The sequence below is a fragment of the Ovis canadensis genome, chromosome 18, assembly GCF_042477335.2.
Source record: "Ovis canadensis isolate MfBH-ARS-UI-01 breed Bighorn chromosome 18, ARS-UI_OviCan_v2, whole genome shotgun sequence".
NCBI classification, from domain to species: Eukaryota; Metazoa; Chordata; class Mammalia; order Artiodactyla; family Bovidae; genus Ovis; species Ovis canadensis.
The window spans coordinates 36569126-36592204 of NC_091262.1; the positions used below are offsets into that span (position 1 = coordinate 36569126).

General features: G+C 44.2%; 1 protein-coding gene and 1 pseudogene across 9 annotated transcripts in view; one reads left to right on the forward strand and one right to left on the reverse strand.

Annotated features, from left to right (window-relative positions):
* The first annotated feature begins 811 nt into the window (after window positions 1–811).
* SH3GL3 (SH3 domain containing GRB2 like 3, endophilin A3) overlaps window positions 812–23079 on the forward strand; it is a 114002-nt gene continuing 91734 nt past the window's right edge. For 6 of the 9 annotated variants that reach the window (XR_011250201.1, XM_069558951.1, XM_069558950.1 and 3 more), the window contains exon 1: window positions 826–1291. Coding sequence is in view for 6 of the 9 variants with exons in the window: in XM_069558951.1 (XP_069415052.1) it covers window positions 1247–1291 (45 nt within the window). In the remaining 3 variants the exon portion in view is untranslated. Of the gene's footprint in view, window positions 1292–23079 lie in introns of all 9 variants that reach the window. The other 3 variants (XM_069558953.1, XM_069558958.1, XM_069558957.1) reach the window with 3 other exon arrangements.
* The window catches only part of LOC138423723 (actin-related protein 3-like), a 37298-nt pseudogene continuing 15631 nt past the window's right edge, over window positions 1413–23079 (reverse strand).

Consider the following 23079-nt stretch of genomic DNA (forward strand, 5'->3'; position numbering starts at 1 on the left):
AGCTGACATGGTAAGATTTACCAAGGGAGCTGGTCTCCTCCTGGGGTGAGTTTGCCTGGATACAGAGAGCTTCCTTTAAGGGCTCCTTGGAGACAGTTGCTCTTAATATAGTTGACAGTGGGCTAAGTGCTGTATGGAGGCAGCACCGTATTTAATAAATTACCCAGTAACTTTTGGGCTCCTAGAGTGCCGGATTGCACCCAGTGGGGCTGAGAATAAACAGATGCACCGCCCACACACCAATTCCTCCTATTACAGATTCTGTGTTCTGTTATCTTTCTCTCCCCTTAAGTGTATTACTGTTTCTGGGGTTTTAAGGCAAGAATGCTGCAGTGGTTTGCCATTCCCTTCTCCAGTGGACCACTTGGACGGCAAGGAGATCAAACCAGTCAATCCTAAAGGAAATCAATCCTGAATATTCATTGGAAGGACGGATACTTTGGCCGCCTGATAGGAAGAGCCGACTCATTAGGAAAGACCCTGATACTGGGAACGATTGAAGGCAGGAGGAGAAGGGGACGATAGAGGATGAGATGGTTGGATGGCATCACCAACTTAATGGACATGAGTTTGAGCAGGCTCCGGGAGATGGTGAAGGACAGGGAAGCCTGGTGTGCTGCAGGCGGACACAACTGAGCGACTGAACAACACGCCGTATTAGGGGGCTCCTGCATTGCAGACAGATTCTTTACCATCTGAGCCACCAGGGAAGCCTATATTATGAGGGCGTCCGTTTTTAAAAACAGAAACCTACCAAAAATGCCCCTGAGGGCGGCGATATTTCCCAGAAGCATAGAGAGGTGATTCCTCTGTCCCATCCAGGGCAGTCCTATGGCCAGATGCATCCGGTCTCACGCCCTGCAGACAGCCCTTTATGGCTCTGCTCTCGGGACCCGGGGACATGCCCACGCCGCGCAGCTTCGCAGGCCCATTTTCTCCGCAGCTCCAGTCCTCCAGGGTCTCCACGCAACAATGAAGCGTGGGCGGCCCCAGCGGCCTCATTTGCATATCTCCGCGGCTTGGCCAATGGGCTGCGCATGGGCTTTGGAACGCAGTGTTGCCATCGGCGTGCGCGCGTGTGTGCGCGTGTGACAGCGGCTGTGGCCGTGGCCGTGGCCGTGGGAGGCCGGCCCGGCGGAGCCCAGCCGCGCGGGGACCGGCCCCGGCGCCCGCTCCCCCAGCGCATCGCGGCCGCGTGGCCCGGCCGAGTCCGGGGACCTGCAGCCCCGGCCGCCGCGCCGTCGCGATGTCGGTGGCGGGGCTGAAAAAGCAGTTCCACAAAGCCAGCCAGGTAGGGACGCACGGAGGAGGGAGGGAGGAGGGCTAGGGGAGCAGCGGTCCCCTCGCGGCTCCGGGGCATCTGAGGCTCCGGCGCCCTTAGGGTCCTCTTTGAGGGTTCGATTTCTTCCCGCCTAAGAGGGCGCGGGGGTGGAGTGAGGGGCCGCCGGCTCTCCTCCGCTTCTTGGCGCGTCCTTCTTGCTAGCCCCCAGACCCCCTGCTCCATCCCCAGCCACTGAAATTCCGAGAGGTTCTAGGGAGGGGAGGTGGCGGGCCGCAGGGGCTCGGGCGAGCAGAGACTGGGCGTCCCGAGGCCTGGAGGCTCTGCTCCGTGCCTCTATTACCGGACCGGCGCGGGGAGGAGGACCACAGAGAGTGCAGGGCCGGCAGGGCCTCCCTCGAGTCCCCCACCTTTTGGTTGGGAGACCCCCCCTGCCCCGGGGCACGTCCTGCCACCCCTGGGCAGCCGCGCGGGCGTCGGCGGATCCGGGGATGCTGTGCACTTGGCGCTCCCGGCCTGGACATGGACCCCGCCTGCCTGACTGCCCGCAGCTCCTGGCTGGGCTGTCTACAGCCGTCCTTCCTCCCGCATAGTCTTCCCGGTGTCGGCCCGGGCCTGGGCAACCAGGCTCCAGTTCTCTAAGAGCTGCTAGTTTTGTGGGAAGACACTGAGACAGACATGTAAACATATAGTGTTGGACACACCTCCACGCACAGTGGATGGCAGATAAAACAGGGGCATCAGGGAGAACTTCCGGGAGGAAGAGTCGCATCATTTGAAAATTAAATATGAGAAGGAATTGTGGTGGAGGGTGTGGGTGGAAAGGATAGGCGTTCTGAATGGAGGAAACAGGAAGACAGGCAAGCTGGCATGTGATTGGTGTGTGTGTGTGTGTGTGTGTGTGTGTCTGGATGTTTGTTGACAAGCAAATTCGTATTCTAAGATTTCAGTCTCCCAGCCATGGCAGAACTCACATTGTAAAATCAACCCTATATTGGCACTGCTGGGTCTGATGGCCAGATTTCATTCAGAATTCACATTTCTGATGAGGTCTTATCTTGCCTCTTTCACACATTGGTCCCTGAAAAGCAGCTGGAATTAGAAGATTCTTTTCTGTCTGTCTCATGTTGAAAAGTGCTGCCTGTTCTCTCACTCACATCCCTTCCATGAAGAAACTGGGTGGTGTGCAGTTTCCAGCTGGGGATGCTGGGAGATTGGTGATACTATTAGGGTAATGAGGAATCCTGGATGAGGGGCCAATTAGGTGATCAGGGAGATGATGGGGTCACTGCAGGCGGGCTTTGGACACTTTGAAAAATCCATGAGATACTCAGATGACTCTGACCTGGGGGCCAGTGGGTGAGATCCAGATTGGAGCTATGGACTTGTGGGGATTTCCAGCCTCAGTGGAGATTTTAAAATATAAGTGCAAATGGAAGTAAAAAAATGCACAGTGAGTTATACTCATAGACTGTAGGGAGCACCCACATTTAGGGACAATATTTAGGCCGGGACTTGATAAGCAGTGACCACTCAATAAATATTTATTGGTTAAGTGAAAGCATGGGGGTGGAGAAACGCAAGAAGGGAAGAACTAGTAGGATGGAGGAGAGCAGAGTATCGTGGGAGCCTAAGAAGTGGGTGCATTTAAAGGTGGGAGCAGGGACTTCGCTGGTGGTATAAGGGTTATGACTCTGCACTTCCAGAATAGGGGGTGTGGGTTTGATCCCTGGTAGGGGAACTAAGATCCCACATGCGATGCAGCCAGAAAGTAAAAATAAAATAAAATAAAAGGTGGGAGCAGTTAGCAAGTCTGCCTTGAGCTCAGTACTGAAGGGTGGGGTCAGCCCAGAGGCCTATTGCCTCTGTGTTCAGGGCAGTATCAGCTTAATCACTAGCTAGCTAGGCTTGCTACAGGAGCTTTCTTAGCTCAGTCGCTCAGTCGTGTCTGCCTCTTTGTGACCCCATGGACTGCAGCTTGCTAGGCTTCCCTGTCCTTCACCACCTCCCAGAGTTTGCTCAAATTCACATCCATTGAGTTTGTGATGCCATCCAACCATCTCATCCTCTGCAGGGTACTAACCTCTTTTGAAAGATATTCTTTTACTGAGAATAGACTTCATGGGAGCAAACCTTAGAGATGAACAGGACACAGCCCTAAGAGGATTGAAATTGGTTTCTGACCACTAACCGGAGTGAGTGGTTGAAATCCCAGGAAGTTATTGACATTGGTAAATAATATGCTAAAGATGACGTCGTTTAGTTTAACTACTCATCATCAGTCCATTAAAAAAGGAAATGAGCAGAGGGTCTAATTTAGTCTTTTTGCATGAACCGAAATCTTTCTGTGACTTTATCTGAAAAGAAAGACTCTCTGGGCTTTGCAAATCACATTTTGTGGTCAAAGTGCCTAATAGATACATTTTTATCTGTTCTGAAAGTCTTTCTAAGAAATCTTGCAGTGGGACAGATTTGGTGGAGAAATTAGACCAGGCTTAATATAATAAGAGGGAGCATGATTATAAAAAGTGCCAGATGTTCTTCGCAGGCAACATTTTAACAGCAGGTTTTAATTCACATAGAACTTTCCCAGGGCTGGGGAAAGGGAGGCTGGGATGATGTCAATGGTTTAATAATTCCCAGGGATCCAGACCTGGCTGTGCCACTGACCAGATCTGTGGCCTGGGAAACATGATTTAACCCATCTGTATAGTGAATTAGATGACTTAGAAGCTGTATGTGTGCATGCTCAGTCATGTCTGACTCTTTGCAACCCCTTGGACTGTAGCCCCCCAGGCGCCTCTGTCCATGGGATTTCCCGGGCAAGAATACTGGAGTGGGTTGCCATTTCCTCCTCCAGGGGATCTTCCTGACCCAAGGATCAAACCCAGGTCTCCTGCATTGGCAGGCTGATTCTTTACTGCTGAGCCACCAGGGAAGCCCTTAGAAGCTATGTTCCTGTTCTAAAATTTCTTGTGATGATCACACAACTCTGTAAATATGCTAAAAAACCCACTGAATTATAGACTTTAAGTTGTGAATTGTATAGTATATAAATTATATCTCAAGAAAGTATATAACTAACCATATCTCTATCTTTATATCTAATATATCTCAGTTCTGAAATTGTTAAGTAATTCACTTAAAGTATTTCAGAGAAAGATAAAGATTATAAAGTGGACCTTTTATAAATAAGGGAACCAAGACCTTGACAAATTGAGATGATTTTTCTCAATGATAGAAAAGGTGAAATAACTTATAACTTCCTGGTTAAGTGCTCTGGCTTTCTTGATACCTTACCTATCTCTGCAGGGAAAAAAAAAAAAAAAAGCCCCCTTACTTTACAGAGAATGAGGAACTCTAAATCCCAGGGATTATGCATCACTTTGGCAGCATGGAGACTAAAAGGAAAGAGGAAGAAATCAACTAAAATGAGAAGAATACAAGTTGAGCTAATAACAAAATTTAATTAATCCTTTCCTTCAACATTTGGGATTATAACCTAAGGGTCCCACGATCATAATTAAATACTTTTTTCTCTTGGGAAGGTTTTTTTTAGTAGAGAGCTTTACTCTTCTACTGGTAGGGATGCAGTTTGAGTTATTAGAGATAAATACAAATAGCTTGGGCTTCCCCGGTGGCTCAGATGGTAAAAAATCTGCCTGCAATGCAGGAGACATGGGTTTGATTCCTGGGTGGGGAAGATTCCCTGAAGAAGGGAACGGCAACCCACTCTAGTATTCTTGCCTGGAGAATTACATGGACAGAGGAGCCTTGTGGGCTACAGTCCATGGGGTCGCAAAGAGTCAGACTGAGTGACTAACACACATACACATATAGCTTAGAAAGGTCATGTGGTTTCTTGTTAAGTGGTGTGCCTGACCAATAAAAATGTAACTCATAATAATTATATGTCACCACTCATTGATTTGTATTAATTATGTTCACGTCATAGTAGTTTTCTTGACAGCATTGTATTTTGGCTGCAGGATGCTTAGGCCACATCTGTGCTTACTGTGACATGGACATTGTTCTAATAGCTGTATTTGTTCCCTTTCTGCACTTCTAGGAGCCTGGTTCCCCATCCCATGAAAGCCTGATTTTATTCTTTCCTCTTGTTCTTCTTGCCCCAAACTAACCAACTAGTCAGGACATAAGAGGGGTGATGACTCTTCATGTTAAATTTTCTTGTTTTTACTAGCAATGTTCTATCACGTGACCCAGAAACACAATAGGGTGTGGGGATCTCCTAACAAAGCTATTTTTTTTCGGTAATTTCCCCCTCTTTCCCTTTTGATGCCTGAATCAGAAAAATGATGAGTGGTCCTAAGGGGCCAAGACATTCTCTCTGTAATGACTAAGTGCCCAGGCTGGCCATTTATGGGTAAACACTATAGAGAAGGATATTCTTTGTAAATTATGAGAATCTCTAGGGAGGCGGTGCATGTCTCTTGTTTCATTTTCTCATTAGGGAGAAAGATAAAAATGCGCTTTGCAAAGTCCATAATGATTCTTTGTTTTTTTTATGTAGGTGCGTCAGAAAATGTGTTAAGCTGAAACTTGCTTGCTCCTTTCCACATAGACTGCTTGATAAATTAATCCTTGGGTCTATGTGTTAACCATATATTTTTAACTTGGGATACTAGAGTAGATGTTGAAACTAAATTGGTTTTAATTTTTTAATCTCTGAAGAACATAGTATAATTCAAGCATTTCTTACCACTGATGCCTTTTCTCTAAAGTAAAAGTAATTTAGGCTATCTCTTAGAATTTGATTAAAAATGCATTTAAAAGCAGATTTTTGTGTGTGTGTGTATGGATATACTATTTGTTTCAGATTAATTTTTCAACTTTATTAAAAAATGACTATAAATTATATTTCCCAAAATTAAGTGGGGGATGTGTGTGTATCTTATATATTTGGAGATTGCTATTGGTTGGTGATGGACAGGGAGGCCTGGCATGCTGCGATTCATGGGGTCGCAAAGAGTTGGACACGACTAAGAGACTGAACTGAACTGAACTGATTGTTGGCATACTTTACCCAGAAAATGAAACTGCCAATAAACAGAACCGATACACGACTTTATTTGACTAAATAATAGGTGAATGTATTCTGGAGATTCTACACCAGCCAAGTGAGGATAGCTAGATTTTGGTCTCCTGTATTGCAGGCAGATTCTTTACCAACTGAACTGTGAGGAAAGCCCTTACTTTTTGCTAGAAACCTGGGAAAGTGTTAAATTGGGGAAAGAATCTGGAGGAACCCAGTTGGTATTGGGAGGACATTGCTGCAGTTCTGTTTGAGTTCTTCTGTGAGAGGCCTTTATCATGAGCTCTTCCCTTGCAATTCCCAGGCTCATCCCCACTTGTTTTCACCACAGCACCAGCAGCAGTGACCTTCCTGAGCCCAGTGTCCTTCCTTCTGACTTTGTATTTCATTGGGTGGTAGTGTCTTTCCCACCGGCATTTGGCTAAGTCCTTTTCAAGCACTGACATCACCAGGTGCTTTGCCAGATCAAATCATCCATCAGTGGTAGAAGCTGCTGCTGTTTCAGGCTGGATAGCGTGGGTACTCTTTACCAATGCACCTGATATCTGAGTTGTATGTCCTCATCTGAATTTGTGTTCCTCCTTGCTCTTGGGCAGAGACTGCCTTGTCTGGGTGTTGTGACCTCCAGGTTGCTGAGTCTGAGGGTCACTTCCCCAGCTGACACTCTGCGGCTTTTGACCCAGTGTACCTTTCTCTGCTTACAACCCCTTCTATGCTGGTCTGGTTTTCCTCTGGCCTCAGTGGCTGTTCCTTCAGATCTCCTTTAATGGCTCCTTCTTGTCCCCTTGAACTCTAAATCCTGGAGTGCCCCAGGGCTCTGGCTTGGAATAGCTCCTCTTTTTCTCAACCTTGAACTCTGCCAAGGTGTTTTATCCAGCCTCACAGATTTATAAACAATCTGTACATTGATTACTCTCTAAATTATGTTTCTGGCCTAGACACTCCTCCTGTTCACAGACCCATAACAAACTTCTAAGTCTAACTGCCTACAGCACCTCACTTCTTGGATATTTAAAAGGCTGTCAGACTTAAGATGTTCAAACCTGAACTCTTAATTTTCTCCACCACAACCTGTTTTTCTATTGGTGGTTCCTATTTAAGTCAGTTGTACCAACATGTGTTCAACTGCTCAAGCAAAATAAGACAAAAACAAGATTCATCTTTGATTGCTTTCTTCCTCTCATCCCTAATTCATCAGAGAGTGCTAATAACTATTGGTTTTATTTTCAAAATACATCCCTCTTCCATTTATCTCTCTCTGGCTCTGCTTCTACTATCCTCCTCCTGACTGTCACCTCTTGCCCACATGGTTGCTAGAGCCTCCTCACCAATTTCTAGAACTTTGGAAGCTAGTAGCTTCCTACCAGCTACAATCCATTGACCCACGGTGACCTGAATGCTCTTCTGAAAATGTATCTCAGACCATGTCATTCTGTGAACGTAATGTAGACTGCTTACAAGTCTTCAGTGCTTCAGTGGCACCCAGCTGTGTTTAGAATAAAACCAAAGCTTCCTCCTCTGGCCTGTGAAGCCTCACATAACCTGGCCTCTCCCTTCCTTCTCCTGCTGCCATTGAGCCACACCGGCCTCTCTTTGCTCCTTTAATGTGCTGAGGTCTTCTTTTCTTTGGGCCTTTGCCAGAGCTGTTCCCTCAGCCTAGCATGCCTTTCCTCTAGATCTTTGCAAAGTGTTTCCTTATTGTTGTTTAGATCATAGCACAGATTAAAGGCCACTTTGTCAGAAATGTCTTCCTGACCATGCAATTCAAATGTCGTATGCCCTCTCTATCACGTTGCGTAACTTTTAAAAAATATTTTAAAAATAATGTATTTATTTGTGTTTGGCTGTGCTGGGTCTTTGTTGCTGTGCACGGGCTTTTCTCTAGGTGAGGCGAGCCGGGGCTGCTCTCCAGCTGCGATGCGTGAGCTTCTCACTGAAGTGGCTTCTCCTGTGGACCATGGGCTCTAGGGCACTCAGGCTTCAGTAGCTGCAGCCCCCAGGCTCTAGAGCACAGGCTCAGTCGCTGTGGCGCGGGGCTCAGCTGCTCCAAGGCATGTGGGATCCTCCCAGACCAGGGATAGAATCCATGTCCCCTGCCTTGGTAGGAGGATTCTTTGCCACTGAGCCACCAGGGAAGCCCACGTTGCTTAACTTTAAAAGAAAAAACTGTATCATAAATATTTTGATGACTATATTCAGTACAGATGGTTTCCTTTCTAATCCCATGTATTTTTATTTTAAAAATATATTTAAACTTGGGGGATAATTGCTTTAAAGTGTTATGTTGGTTTCTGTATGATGTGAATCAGCTAATGGTTTGTCATGGATTTTTGTTTCTATACGAAATATTGGTCTTTAGTTTTTGCACTGTGTCTAATTTTAGTATCAGGTAATACTGCTTTAATAAAATGAATTGGGAGATGCTTACTCTTCTGTTTTCTGGAAGAAATTACACAAAACTTATGTTAATTCTTTTTTAGACATTTAGTAGAAGTTTCCAGTAAAACCATTTGGGCTTGGAGATTTCTCATTTGAGAATTTCATTAGTTTGTGATTTTTTAAGGAATCAATCCATTTCATTTAGGGTTATCAGATTTATGTGTGGAGAATTATATGTAGTATTCTTCTCTTAATCATTATCAGTTCCCTTATTATATGTGTATAGAGTTGATTTTTGATACTGATAATTCCATACCGTCAGCCTTTTTCTCTGTCAGTCTTACTAGAGGTTTGTCAGTTATATTGATTTTTTCAGAGAACCAGGTTATTTCATTTTCTCCATTGTTTCGCTTTTTCAATTTCATTGATTTCTGCTCTTGTTTTATTATTTCCTTCCTGTTACTTGCTCGGGTTTACTTTGTTCTTTTTATAGATTCTTAAGGGAAGCAGATTATTGATTGGAGACCTTTTTCCTAACGTATGCAGTGAGTGCTATGTATTTTCCTCTCAGCACTGCTTTAGTTGCATTTCACTAATTTTGATGTATTTTATTCATTTGATGTATGAACATATATATATGTATATATGTGTGCGTTGTATCTTCTTGTTGGATTGATCCTTTTATCATTCTGTTATGCCCTTCTTTTTCTCTTCTTACAGTCTCTGCTTTAAATCTGTTTTGGAGTCCCTTTTCTTTTTTGTGTGTTTATGTTTTATTATAGATTTTGTTTTCCTGAGGTTTGTATATGTGGTGTGAAAATCACTCCGTCGTGTCTGACTTTTTGCAACCCCATGGATTATACAGTCCATGGAATGTAGTCCATGGGATTCTCTAGGCAAGAATACTGGAGTGGGTAGCTGTTCCCTTCTCCAGGGGATCTTCCCAACCCAAGACTGAACCCAGGTCTCCCACATTGCAGGCGGATTCTTTACCAACTGAAATTTATATATAACAGCGGTTATATATAACAGAGCTTATTGATAACCTCTTAAGCTTGAATGTATTTCAACAATCTTGCATTTCTACTCCCTCTCACTTCACATTTAGTAATTTGACTTCATATTTATATCTTTTTAACATTTACCTACTTATTGTGTATATTTTGTCATTGTTCATTTGTTCAGTTGTGTCCAACTCTTTGCAACCCCATGGACTACAGCACACCAGGTTCCCCTGTCCTTCACTATCTCCCAGAGTTTGCTCAAACTCATGTCCATTGAGTTGGCTCTTTGCATTAGGTGGCCAAAGTATTAGAGCTTCAGCTTCAGCGTCAGTCCTTCCAATGAATATTCAGGGTTGATTTCCTTTAGGATGGACTGGTTTGATCTCCTTGCAGTCCAAAGGACTCTCCCAAGAGTCTTCTCCAGCACCACAGTTCAAAAGCATCAATTCTTCAGTGCTCAGCCTTCTTTATGGTCCAACTCTCACATATGTACATGACTACTGGAAAAACCATAGCTTTGACTATATGCACCTTAGTTGGCAATATGAGATCTTTGCTTTTTAATACACTGTCATAGCTTTTCTTACAAGGAGCAAGTATCTTTTAATTTCATGGCAGAAGTCACCATTTGTAGTGATTTGGGGGCCTAAGAAAATAAAGTCTGTCACTGTTTCCATTACTCCTCGGGTAGAATCTCTGCAATTGTAACTATCCTCCCGTTCGTGGATGTCTAGCTGGGGGTGTGATCTTGATTACACCATGTCTCTGCCCCTCCTACTTCTCCCACTGTGGTTCATTCTTTACATCTTTTGTTGTGGAAAACCTTTCTTTGCTAGTCTTTGGGTCATTCTTATCCATAGTTGATCTGTAAATAGTTATAATTTTGGTGTACGCAAGGTAGGTGGGCTCAGGGTCATCCTACTCCACCAGCTTGGCCATAGCCTCATGATGGCAGGATTTTTAAAATAGAACCTCGGGCCTTTCAGTATTATTTTATGAGACTCTAGATCGTATTTAAATTGTCTGTTTTTATTGGCTTTCTTTTCCGCTGCTCTGGCAGGGAAAGGTGGTGGCATTGCCTTGTTACTTCCAAGTGGGGGTTAGTGTCCAGGCTTCTCATTTAGACTATTGACATTTGGGGCTTGTGCCTCCTAACTGCTGTGTGGGAGGGCATTCTGGTGCCTCACTAAGCTTCTGCTGACACCCCTCTGGCTGAGGTGGATAGACGTGCCTTGTTGCTGTTTCCCACGTGGCCATGGGAGGGGTGGCCTCCTTACTGCTGAGTGGTGGTAGAAGTCCTGACTTCCTACAAGGCCTCTTCTGGCCTCCTCACCCAGAAGAAGGGTGAGTGGGCTCCTTAGTACTGCTGTGGGAGTGGAGGTCCAGGCTCCCCAACATGGTCTCAACTGACACTGAAGGGGTGGGAGGAGCCGGCTGGAGCTTATCGCCTGGCAGGGACTCCCTACTTGGCTTTCTCTGGCACCACCCAGAGAAAGAGAGAATTGGGGGATGCTGGGTCATCTTGTAATAATGTGGCAAAGATGCAAGTTCCTGCATTCCACTCATCCTTTACAATGTCAGTGGGGATGGGGTCCCAGTTCTTTCTATGGTGTTTGGAGTAAAGCTGGAGTAGAGTGTGTGCAGGCTCAGTTGCTCAGTCGTGTCCAACTCTTTGCGCCCCTTTGGTCTGTAGCCCGCCAGGCTCCTCTGTCCATGGGATTTCCCTGGCAAGAATACTGGAGTGGGTTTTCATTTCTTTCTCCAGAGCATCTTCCCGACACAGGGATCAAATCTGCATTTCCTGTGTCTCTTGTATTGCAGAAGGATTCTTTAACTGCTGAGCCATTGGGGATGTGGGTATTTTCTAGTAATTTCTAATAGTTTAGATATTGTCTAATACTTTCTGTGTTGCTAGACTGCCCCTTGCCTGGTCCTTTGACAAGAGAGAGCAGGCCTTTATTGAGTTTATTTGCCTGTTTTCCTGTGTCTGTTGGTATTTCTAGACTGCCACTTCTTCAGCTCCAAGTCTTGGATTATGAAGGAAAAAGAAAATGGAAGCTCACTACTGTGTCATTTCTTGGGCCCTGGGGTGCCTACTCAGTGTACCTCCTTTTCTCCACCTGCTTGGGCCTTCCTGGGTTTGTGTTATATATAATGCCAAGCATTTTGGTTGTAATTAGTGAGAGGAATAGAGAAAATGTATCTATTCCATCTTCCCTGAAGCAGAAGTCCTTTGAGTTATCCAAATCAAATCCCTTCTGAGAGGGTCTGACTGTCTGGTCGTTTCTTGCCCAGTTTGTCCCTTGTGTCCCTAAGTCTTTTGAACACCACTGGAACCATCCGCTAATATTGAATGAACATTCAGCAGGTTTTGAGGATTGGAACCTGGATAACCTGCTTCTGTTGAACTCCAACCTATTGTTTGCCTGGATGCTCTTGATTTGGGGGAGGGGGGAGAAATGTTCAAAATCCAGATTTTTAAAAGATGAAATTTCCTAGTTTTGAAATATTGGCAATTCATTTAAATTTTAAAAGAGCTGTGCAGGGCCAGAAGAAGCATGTGTGATGAGTTAACATGGTGCACCGCCAAACGGTCGACTAGCACACATGGTTTATCTGCAGGTTAACTTTTCCTCAAGCTTGAATAGTAGAAGGATAATTCCTGGTCACTTGTGGTGTGGCCAGAAACTTGCTTAGGAGATGAATATGGTCTCTGTAGAGACAGCTCTTGGCTTTTTGTCCTGGACGTTTCCTGGAAACCTTGTTGGAAGGCAGATTGGATGGAACCAAGCTGAGTGTTTGCCCATGTGCATTGTGTTAGACTCTTTGATGGAACTTGGCTGGCTTGATGTGGGAACTGTGGAACAATCAGGCTTGAGGGCAGAGAGCTGTCGAGTCCTGATACGAATTCGTCAGTGCTGAGCAGACAGAGCAGCAGAAGGCAGGCTGTGAAGAAAGTGGGCAGCCTCACGTGACTGTGAGAACGCTGGAAAGAATTGAGGGAGAGTGAGCACTTTGCTTTTAGTGACCTACTTGGGACTAATCTGAGAAGAGGATGTAAGAATAGATGGTTTCTAGAATAGCCTAAGGCAGATAGGACCCCTTCCCTGATGTTCTCATTGAACCTTGGCATCTCATAAGTCAAAGTTATGTATCTTAAGAAAGATTTTGATTAATTTTATGTATTGGGTTAGCCAAAAAGTTCATTTTTTTCTGTATGATGTCCCTGAACAAAGTTTTTGGCCAACCCAATAACTTGTTAAATTTGTTTAACAAAATTAACCAATATCCTTGAATTTTATTTATCTTGGATCCCTGCTATTCAAATTGACATCTTAGATCAAGCACTTTTTCCAAGAAAAGACAGAGTTTTCGTCTAAACCTTGTGGTCATATCTCTTCAAGGACTGAGTTCTCCGTATGATGGAATGATATTCCGGACCAGGTGCAGTGTTGGCAGTTATGTAGAAATGTAGAAATTTCAGAGTGAAACAACCTATACAGTGGCCTGATTTGGCCATAAATAGCAAAGACTTGGGGCTTCCCTGGTGGCTCAGCGGTAAAGAATCTGCTTGCAGTGCAGGAGACCTGGGTTCAATCCCTGGGTTGGGAAGATCCCCTGGAAAAGGAAACGACAGCCTACTCCAGTATTCTTGCCTAGAGAATCCCATGGACAAGAGGAGCCTAGTGGGCTATAGCCCATGGGGTTGCACAGAGTCAGACCCGACTGAAGAGACTGAGTGAAGACCTAGACATTTGGAAGCTCGGGGCCAACAATTCACTTTTATTTCTCTTGATTTTCAGCCGTGGGTTTCTCTCCTGGGAAATAGTGGATGGAGGCTCAGATTTATTTTGAAGGAGTAGAAGTGGGTATGGTGCTTTCCCAGTGGCACAGATGGTAAAGAATCTGCCTGCAATGCAGGACTTGCAGGAGGCACAGGAGATGCAGGTTCTACCCCTGGATGGGGAAGATCTCCCAGAGGAGGATATAGCAATCCACTCCAGTATTCTTTTTTTTATATATATCTTTGAAAAGTGTCCAGAGAAGGCAACGGCAACCCACTCCAGTACTCTTGCCTGGAAAATCCCATGGACGGAGGAGCCTGGTAGGCTGCAGTCCATGGGGTCACGAAGAGTCGGACTGAACTGACTTAGCAGCAGTAGCAGTTGAAAAGTGTCTTTATTTTTATTTATTTATTTCTAATTGAAGGATAATTGCTTTACACTATTGCATTGGTTTCTACCATACATCAATATGAATCAGCCATAGGTATACATATAGCCTCCACTTTTTTTTAAAAAAATTAATTAATTAATTTTAAGTATTCTTGCCTAAAAAATTCCATGGACAGAGGAGCCTGGTGGACTGCAATCCAGGGGTTCGCAAAGAGGCAGACGTGAGTGAGCATGCACACTCAGGATGCACACATGTGGCAAAATTCTGATGTGGAAGCCAGCATGGACCCACCGAACTGAACTGCCTGCGTTTTGGGTGTATGATTTGTACATCGATAAACCTTGGCTTCAGTCCGTCACTCTCAGTTCCTCCCTTAATTTCAGCCTGGCATCTATGGTTCTTTTCAAATCTATTTGCAAGTGACGTGCAAAGTCCTTGAATATGGTTGAACCTCCAGAGAGGAAAATCTTGTAGAGACGACGTCTGACATCAGCAGGACAATTGTTAATGCCTTCATTTACAACTTCTGAGATAGGTTGAGTAAAGCCTGAATTAGCACACTCTAGATGAAAAGAAAATTCAGGTCCTAAGACTCCCTCGGTAACCAACACCTGGACTTCTCTGGTGGTCCAGCAGTTAAGAATCTGCCTACCAATGCAGGGGACATGGGTTTGATCCCCGGTCCCAGAAGATTCCATAAGCTGTGGGGAAGCTAAGCCTGAGTGCCACAGGCCGTCTGCCAGCCCATACGCCTGGTGCCCATGCTCTGCAACAAGAGAAGCCACCATGATGAGAAGCCTGCACACCACAACTAGAGTGTAGCCCCTGCTCTCTGCAACTAGAGAAAAGAACCTGTTCAGCAATGAAGATCCAGTGTAGCCAATAAATAAATAAAACACAAATTTAAAAATTGCTGTATAATGAGATATCCAAAAGGTTAAATAAAACAAAAGCAACACCAATGGAAAATTCTTTCTTTGAGATAGAATTGATTCTAGTATACTGTTTAATGCACTTTGATCCATCTGTTTATACTTACTAAGTTCTTTTACTAAATCTGGGCAGGCATACTATAGTGTTCTTTGAAGTTTCCCAGGATTGCTCTGAGGGATTCCTCTGTCTCCATCTCCCAGCAATTGCTGAATAACATATGTTCTATTTCATCCTGTGTTTGGAATGTGTGCTTAATATAGCTGACAATCACATGCCCTTCAGTCACAAGGATGACCTGAGTGATACTGATTCCACTGTCTGGTATTGTACCAAAAGACAGACAGTTCTCCTGCTTGTCTTGAGGTCTAGTATGCAGCTTAGGCGAGAATGGCCTGCCAAGAAATGTACAAGCCTAGAACATTATTTCAGCAGTGTATTCCCTGTTGTCTGGAGTATTCAGTGGAGATTCAATCCAAAAAAATGGTCTTCGGGTTCTGCTCTTAAAGATCATTTGATCCATAAAGCTTTCCATCAAGTATCAGTCTTCAACTATGCCATGGCAGATTGGCCACTTTTAAAATATTTATTTTTATGCATTTATTTACTTGGCCATACCAGGTCTTAGTTGCAGCACTTGAGATCTTTAGTTGTGGCCTGTGGGATTTTTTTCAGTTGCAGCATGTGGGGTCTAGTTCCCAGACCAGGGATTGAACTTGGGCCCCCTGCATTGGGAGTGCAGAGTCTTAGCCACTATACCACCAGGGAAGTCCTGATTGGCGACCTTTTTTTTTTTTTTTTTTTTTACATATGAAGGTTTTCCTGTTGCTTCATCAGCAACAAAGAACTCTGGGCCACCAACACATTTCATCCGCCGCCTTTGAGCTTGCTCATCCATTTTTGCTGACTTCTTAATAGCAATGCCCTGTGCCACAGTCTACCACACAGGCTGGCAGCCATCCACAGTCTTCCTTGTCACCTGCTGCTGCCACTGCCACTGTCTATTTGGTGCTGGTCGGGGCCAGGGCTGGGCAGGGGGAGATAGAAGCTATCTTGACCATCCGCAGCCGGCTGCTATCTTTGTCATGGAGTAAAGGTTAGAGACAGGAAGCAGAAGTGGAGGCAGGCTTGGTCAGTGGCTACCTCTTATACAACCAGGCAGGCAGGCTCTCATGGAAGTCTTTAGAAATGCCTATTGAGACTGAATGACTGTTGATGCTTGCATTCTTTTCTCATGAATTCAGGCTCGCAACTTTAATAGAAAATGGAGACTCCAAGTGGTACAGTGGCAAAGGATCCACCTGCCAATGCAAGAGATGCAAGTTAGACCCCTGAGTCTGGAAGATCCTCTGGAGGAGGAAGTAGCACCCCACTCCAGTACTCTTGCCTGGGAAATCCCGTGGACAGAGGAGCCTGGCAGGCTACAGTCCATGGGGTCACAAAGAGTTGGACGTGACTGAGCGACTTCACTTTCACTTTTCACTTTCATGCACTGGAGAAGGAAATGGCAGCCCACTCCAGTGTTCTTGCCTGGAGAATCCCGGGGACTGAGCACAGGGTCAAATATTCTGTTTTTGTATTTTATGTTCGTCTCTGGCATCTACCTTATTTTGAGCTTTGACTTCCATAAATTAGGAGTCTGAACTTTTTTCATCCAGGAGATGTTGTCTTCATATCCAGGAAGAATGTTTTGCAGTCAATCAACTCATCATTCTATGAGTATAATAATAATGCTAATTAGCTTTTTTTTTTTTTTGTAGAGGTGCTGAGTACTGTGCAGAGTATTTTTAGAGGCAGCATCTCATTTCATCTCTTTGATAACCTCTATCAAGAAGGTACTAGCCTATAATGGGAAAGAATCTAAAAAAGAATGTATATATATACACACACACACTCACACAAATATATCTGAATGCCTTTGCTATATGCCTGAAGCTAACACAACATTATAAATGAACTAGATTTCATTTAAAAAATGATTTTTGACAAAAAATAATGTACTCATCATATTCCTTCTTTTACAAGAGAGGGAATTAGGCTTGGCAAGGTTAAGTGAAACTTGCTCAAGGTCATACAGCTGGCAAGTGGTCTTGTAAGGACTCAAGGACAGGCCTCTGCGATTCCAAGACAAATGCAGTCCAGTATTTGTCACCATTGCATGAGATAAATCTGTTCCTACCCTCCACCCTCTTCGTCAGGATTTTCAATCTTTGCATAAACTCAGGGTGTTTTCATTCATTTGAACCGTGTGTCACTTGTTCAGCCTCTATTGAATAGAAGTTCTCAGTCAGAAGTTGGTAAATTGGCCCATGAGTCAGAGACAGCCCATCGTCTATTTTTTTGCATAACCTGTGAGCTAAGAATGATTTTCACATTTTTAATGACACAAGATAGTGACATATGATTAAAATTTCAGTGTCTGTAAATAAAGTTTTATTGGCATATACACCCCAGCTCATTTCCATGCTCATATGTCTATGGCACAAAGCAGAATCAAATAGTAGTGACAAGGGACAACATTGAGTGCAAAGCCTGAAATATTACTCTCTGGTCCTTTACAGAAAATGTTTGCCAACCTCTGTTCTGAGCTGTACGTCTAGGGAATTTACATATGCTGGTGTGAGCATTCCTGAAGCCCTGGCCAGAACGCTGAAAACGTTCTGTCTGCATCTGCAATTGGCTTGTGTGTTTCTGGAGGCTTTCCAGTCACTTAACAAGTCTGATTCATCCTGGTGACCTGGATACATTCTTACTTTGTAATTCAGGAGACTCGAGTACCCCGAGGTCACCTGTCACACACCTACGGACTCCTCTAGCCAGAGTTTACACTGCTGACGAGGAATGACCTAGATGTTTTTACTAAGGTTGGGTAGAGGTTGTTAGGTGTTCTGCCATGCGTCTCTCACTGATTCCTCACCAGGGAAGCAGCACCGATTCCCCTCACTGGCTTCCCTCCTCTCCATGATTGCTCCCTTCTTGTTTTAATTATTCCGACTTCATTTTGCCTTCTCCTTTGCTTCATTTTGAAAGAGTCCCAGTTGCTTTTCTTGCCAGTTCTCTACTTACTTTTCCCAGGGCTCAAAAATGATTCTTGAGGATGATGTCATTTCCATGTTTATCTTTCCTCTCTAGCATGACATGGATTAAATATGTATATTTTAATTGGTGAGCCGCGTTCTCAGGGTGTTGATCATTCTAAGGACCATGGCCAGTTTCAGCCTCAGTTAACCTGAGTCAATTTGCACAATAACCATGGAATGTTTTGGCTTCTACTGCAGCAGGAGTGCCTCATATAAGTTGTATAGGCTTTTCAGAAACTGCATAATTTCATGCAGAAATTATGCGAACCAGATGGTACCCTTTCGAGTTGCCAGACACGCATATTTTAAAGAAATATGGTGCATCTATTCTCCTTGGTAGATTTAGGTGGAGGTTCTTTGGGAATGGAAATCAGCTGAAATTGCCATAATTGAAAAATTCTTGGAAGCTTGTCATCAAAATAAGGACTGTAATATCAGAAGACTGGGATAGATTGTTAAAGAACAAATATTATTGGATTTATTTAATTTACTTCTCCAAGGATGAAAAGCACTATAGACAGCATGACATGTTCTTTCTTTGATAAGGCTGTTGATTTGCTCACTGAGGTCTCTTGAGGGTATTTGGGGCAGTGAGAAAAGGTGGGTGTGAGGCAGAGGTAATGCATGGGTCCATAGGAGGAACAGAGAGGGAGGGCCAAGCCATTTAACCGAAAGCTATTGGGATGGGGTCATGTCTCTCTGAGAAGGCAAGACCCAGGACAATTTGCAGGTTAAGGAAGGGGCAGAGCCTTGGGTGAAGGCTCCCCTGGTGGCTCAGAAGGTAAAGAATCTGCCTGCAGTGGAGGAGACCCAGGTTTGATCCCTGGGTCAGAAAGATCCCCTGGAGAAGGGAATGACTATCCACTCCAATATTCTTGCCTGGAGAATTCCATGAATGGAGGAGCCTAGCAGGCTACAGTCCATGGGGTCACAAACAGTTGGACATGTCTGAGTGTGCGTGCACACAGGGTTAACTACTGTTACCTCCATTTCTCCATCCCTTTCTCCACTTTGATCCGGTTTGCGTTTCCAGGGTATTTCCTGCTTCTTGTGTTGGGGGTGAACCTCTCCCTAGTCCCCAGTAGTAGCTGACAGCCTAGGTGCAACTTGATGTGTTTGCAAACAGTTTCTTTCTTCCTGTTTAACTAGAAACACAAGCATCCTTTCATATTGAATGGTCCAGTAACCCTGGGGCACAGCAGTTTTAGACTTCAATCTGCCTCTGCTTTGTGATCTTGGGAGAATCACTTAACCCATCTGGGCCTCCACCTTGATGGAAAATGAAGAGGCTGAACCAGTGTGTCCTTTCCAGGTGAAATCAAGAAGGGGAATTAAGCCTGTTGGACAGTTTGTGCCTGTTGTCAGTAGGGGCTTCCTAGGTGGCACAGTGGTAAAGAATTTCCCTGCCGACACAGGAGACCCGAGTTTGATCCCTGGGTCTGGAAGATCTCTTGGAGAAGGAAATGACAATCCTATTCTTGTCTGGGAAATCCTATGGACAGAGGTGTCACAAAGTCCATGGTGTCACAAAGAATTGGACTCAGTTAAGCACAATCATTTGATGTTCTAACTACCTGCTCTTTGTTGCAAAATTTTATTTAATCTGGGTCCTCCCCTCCCCTCCTTTGAGCAGTTCTCTTAGGCTTAATTGAAATGCTGCCTCTCAGGCTTAAGTCCTAAAAATTCCCACGGAATAAAACATGACTCTTCACTTTTAGGTTGTGAATATTTTTTAAGTCCACAGTAGCCAAGTCAGACAGAAGTGTGGGTAACCTGGAGACTCCATACTTGTGCCTGGTATCTGAAGTCTGGGCAGTCTTGTGGGATGGAGCCTTGAAACCTGTGGAGTCTGATGCGAGCTTTGGGTAATCAGTGTCAGAACTGAATACTCAGTTGGTATTGGAGAATTAGGGAATTGGTTGTTGGGTGGAAATGAAAACCCACACATCTGGTGTCAGGGTGTTTTGAGTAAAAATGGATCCTTGTCTCTGATACTTTTGTAAGAAGATACACAGGCTGGAACACTGTGAATCTGGGTTGACGTTGAAAGAATTGGCATCACAGGGGAGAGAAAGAGAACTCCTTCCCAGGAAGCTTGGTGCCCTTCCTGAGCTCACAGGGTTAGGTCATTTTTTTTTTTTTAATTGAGTGAATTGACAACAGGGACTCTGAAATGGAGAAAGTTTGATGGAGGCAAGTGGAAATGACCTTGGATAATTAAACAGCAATGAGGTTCTTTACCAAACATCAATGACTGAAGATTTTCAACTTGTCAGTATTGTGTGAAGCATTTCTGTGGGCTAGAACCTTCTCTGGATTTAATTTTAGCATTTCTTCAAGAGTCTTAAGCTGTTTCTTGAGCATGCATTCTTGCAATAGGGCAGACTTTTGTGAAGTGATGTGGGTAAGATTTCAGGATCTGAACATCTCTTTTCTTTGGAATGTGTTGAAGCTTAAAGTGTAAGCGAATTCAGAGCCAGAGAGATACACGTGGTGCATGCACTGTTGCAGTATGGAAGTTGGTTTCAAAAGGAGGTTGGTATTTGAAATGTGCTCTGAAGAGTGGGAGAATAAATGACATTTTAGGGTGTGTATTCTGAGTCACAAGCAACCCTGCTTGAAAATTTCGAGCAAGACCTTTGGATGACACAGAGCTTGGCTTGTCTACTTCATATTTGCTGAGCTTCCATAATGTTTGGAAGAAGTTAGCCTGCTTGGGAATATGTTGAATTAAGGAATATTAGCCAACCAATGAAAGAGGAGAAAAGCTGGTTAAAGCTAGATAAATCTTCCATTCTTAGAGGCCCTTACTTCCTGGTGTGATGCATTGCAAGGTCATGGCAGCACCCATAGGGCTTCCCAGGTGGCTCGGTGAAAATCTGCCTGCCAGTACATAGACGCTGGTTTGATCCCTGGGTTGGGAAGATCCCTTGGAGGAGGCAATGGCAACTTACTCCAGTATTCTTGCCTGGGAAATCCCATGGACAGAGGAGCCTGGCAGGCTATAGCCCTTGGGTTCGCAAAGAGTTGGACAAGATTTAGCATGCATGGCTGAGCACACATGCATGGCGGAGCACACATGCATGGCATCACCCAAAGGTGAAATCTTGCAGATTCATTTGTAAATCTAGTAATATTGGTGTTGAAAATGAAAAGCACTCATTTCACTTGCTCTTTGAATAGTTTTATAAATGTAACCAATGAAATCCCACACACAATACCATTTATACATTCTGTTAATTTCTCTTAAATACTTTATAGTTACAGGTTCAATAGGTATGATTCTTATAAGGCTTAAAAAGTAGATGAAGTATGTGCATACAGAAATGCCTACAAAGTTATTACTGTCATTATACCTTATTACAATCATTATATTCAATACAGGGGCTTATTTCTTTATCCCATACCCCCCAGATAAGGGACTGTGGTCACCTGTAGTCCCCTGCAAAACATTAGTACCCAAAATGTAGTGAATCTCCATGGAACTGGTTAGAGTTTGGGACCTGGACTCAGAATGTGGGTCCTTCCTCCAGAATCATGCAATGTGCGCTCGCGTCTGTTCTGCGGCCCCCTCACTGGTATCAAGTGGTCAACAGGACTTTCCTACTCCATTCCTTTCACTGGGATCCTGTCCAATTTATAGGTCAGTTTTTCAGCAGACTGGCACCTTTTCCTGAAAGAACACATCCTGCAAAATATCAAGGACTTGCTAGGCTCCTGGATTCTGGTTCCATTTTCCAGGACTTTATCCAGATCTTTATCCATTTGGTGCCCAGGCCCTGTTGTTTTGTATTTGTTCTTTTTCAGTCCCTTAGTCATGTCTGACTCTATGCCACCCCATGGACTGCAGCATGCCAGGCTTCCCTGCCTTCACGATCTCCCAGGTTTGCTCAAACTCATGTCCATTGAGTCGATGATGCCATCCAACCATCTCATCCTCTGTTGTCCCCTTGTCCTCCTGCTTTCAATCTTTCCCAGCATCAGGGTCTTTTCCAGTGAGTTGTTTCTTCGCATCAGGTGGCCAAAGTATTGGAGCTTCATAATGGTTTTTTATTTGTTTGCTTCTTAAAACCCTGCATAGTGATGGGATTTCATATACCTGACTCAGGTCCCAGTGCAACTAGTTAAAACACTAGTAATCATTTACTCAAGCTTCCCTGGTGGCTCATTGGTAAAGAACTCACCAGCCAAGGCAGGAGACACGGGGTTCAATCCTGGGTTGGAAAGATCCCCTGGAGAAGGAACTGGCAACCCACTCCAGTATTCTTGCCTGGAGAATCCCATGAACAGAGGAGGCTGGGGGTCAGTCCATGGGGTCACAAAGAGTCAGACATGACTGAACTTGCGTGCAGTCATTTACTAGCGGTTATAATCAGTACAGTTCTCATTGTTTACCATTCTGTGGTCATTTTATTGACTATTAATCATGGAGTCTCCAGGCCAAAAGGAGAGTCTAGCACTCCAGCTAGGCACTCAGTAAATGTTTGTTTAGTGAATGACGCATGTTTCCTTGAGTAGATTTGGGTCTCCTTGAGGGCTGGAATTGTCTTACTGTTTTGCTGGGACTTAGCACAGAGGGGGAACAGGATCCTGGTAGTCACTCATTGCATACGTATGAATGAATGAATGGGGCAGACATTGCTGATTGTGATTACGGAGTACCTTAAAGCAGTTGGACAGAGCTTTAATTCTTGAAAGGTTCTATACTGAACCCAAACCTGGAGCATCTCATGAGATTCTCTCCCTGCTTCTGTTTGAGTCTCTCCACCAGCAAAAAGACGATGACTTGCTGAAGGCTTGGATGATATAGAGCACTTTTTATCAAGACGCTTTTTAAAAATTGTTACGTAACTGGTTTTTTTAGACATAATGTTATTGCATACTTAGAAGACTACAGTACAGCCTAAACATAACTTTTTTATGTGCTGGAAAACAAAAATTTCTGTGATTTTATTGTGTTCATCACTTTATTGTGATGGTCTGGAATCAAACCCACAGTATCTCCAAGGTATGCTGATATAAACCAAACTATGAAGGCTATATCTTAAGGAAATTTCAGGTTTAGATTTGTGAAAAGCATCATAAAAGTACTTTTTGCTCCAATGTTTTTGTCTCCTGTTGACTTACACAGTTTTTTTAAAAAAATTCACTTTGCTTATCATGGTCCTGTTTAATGGG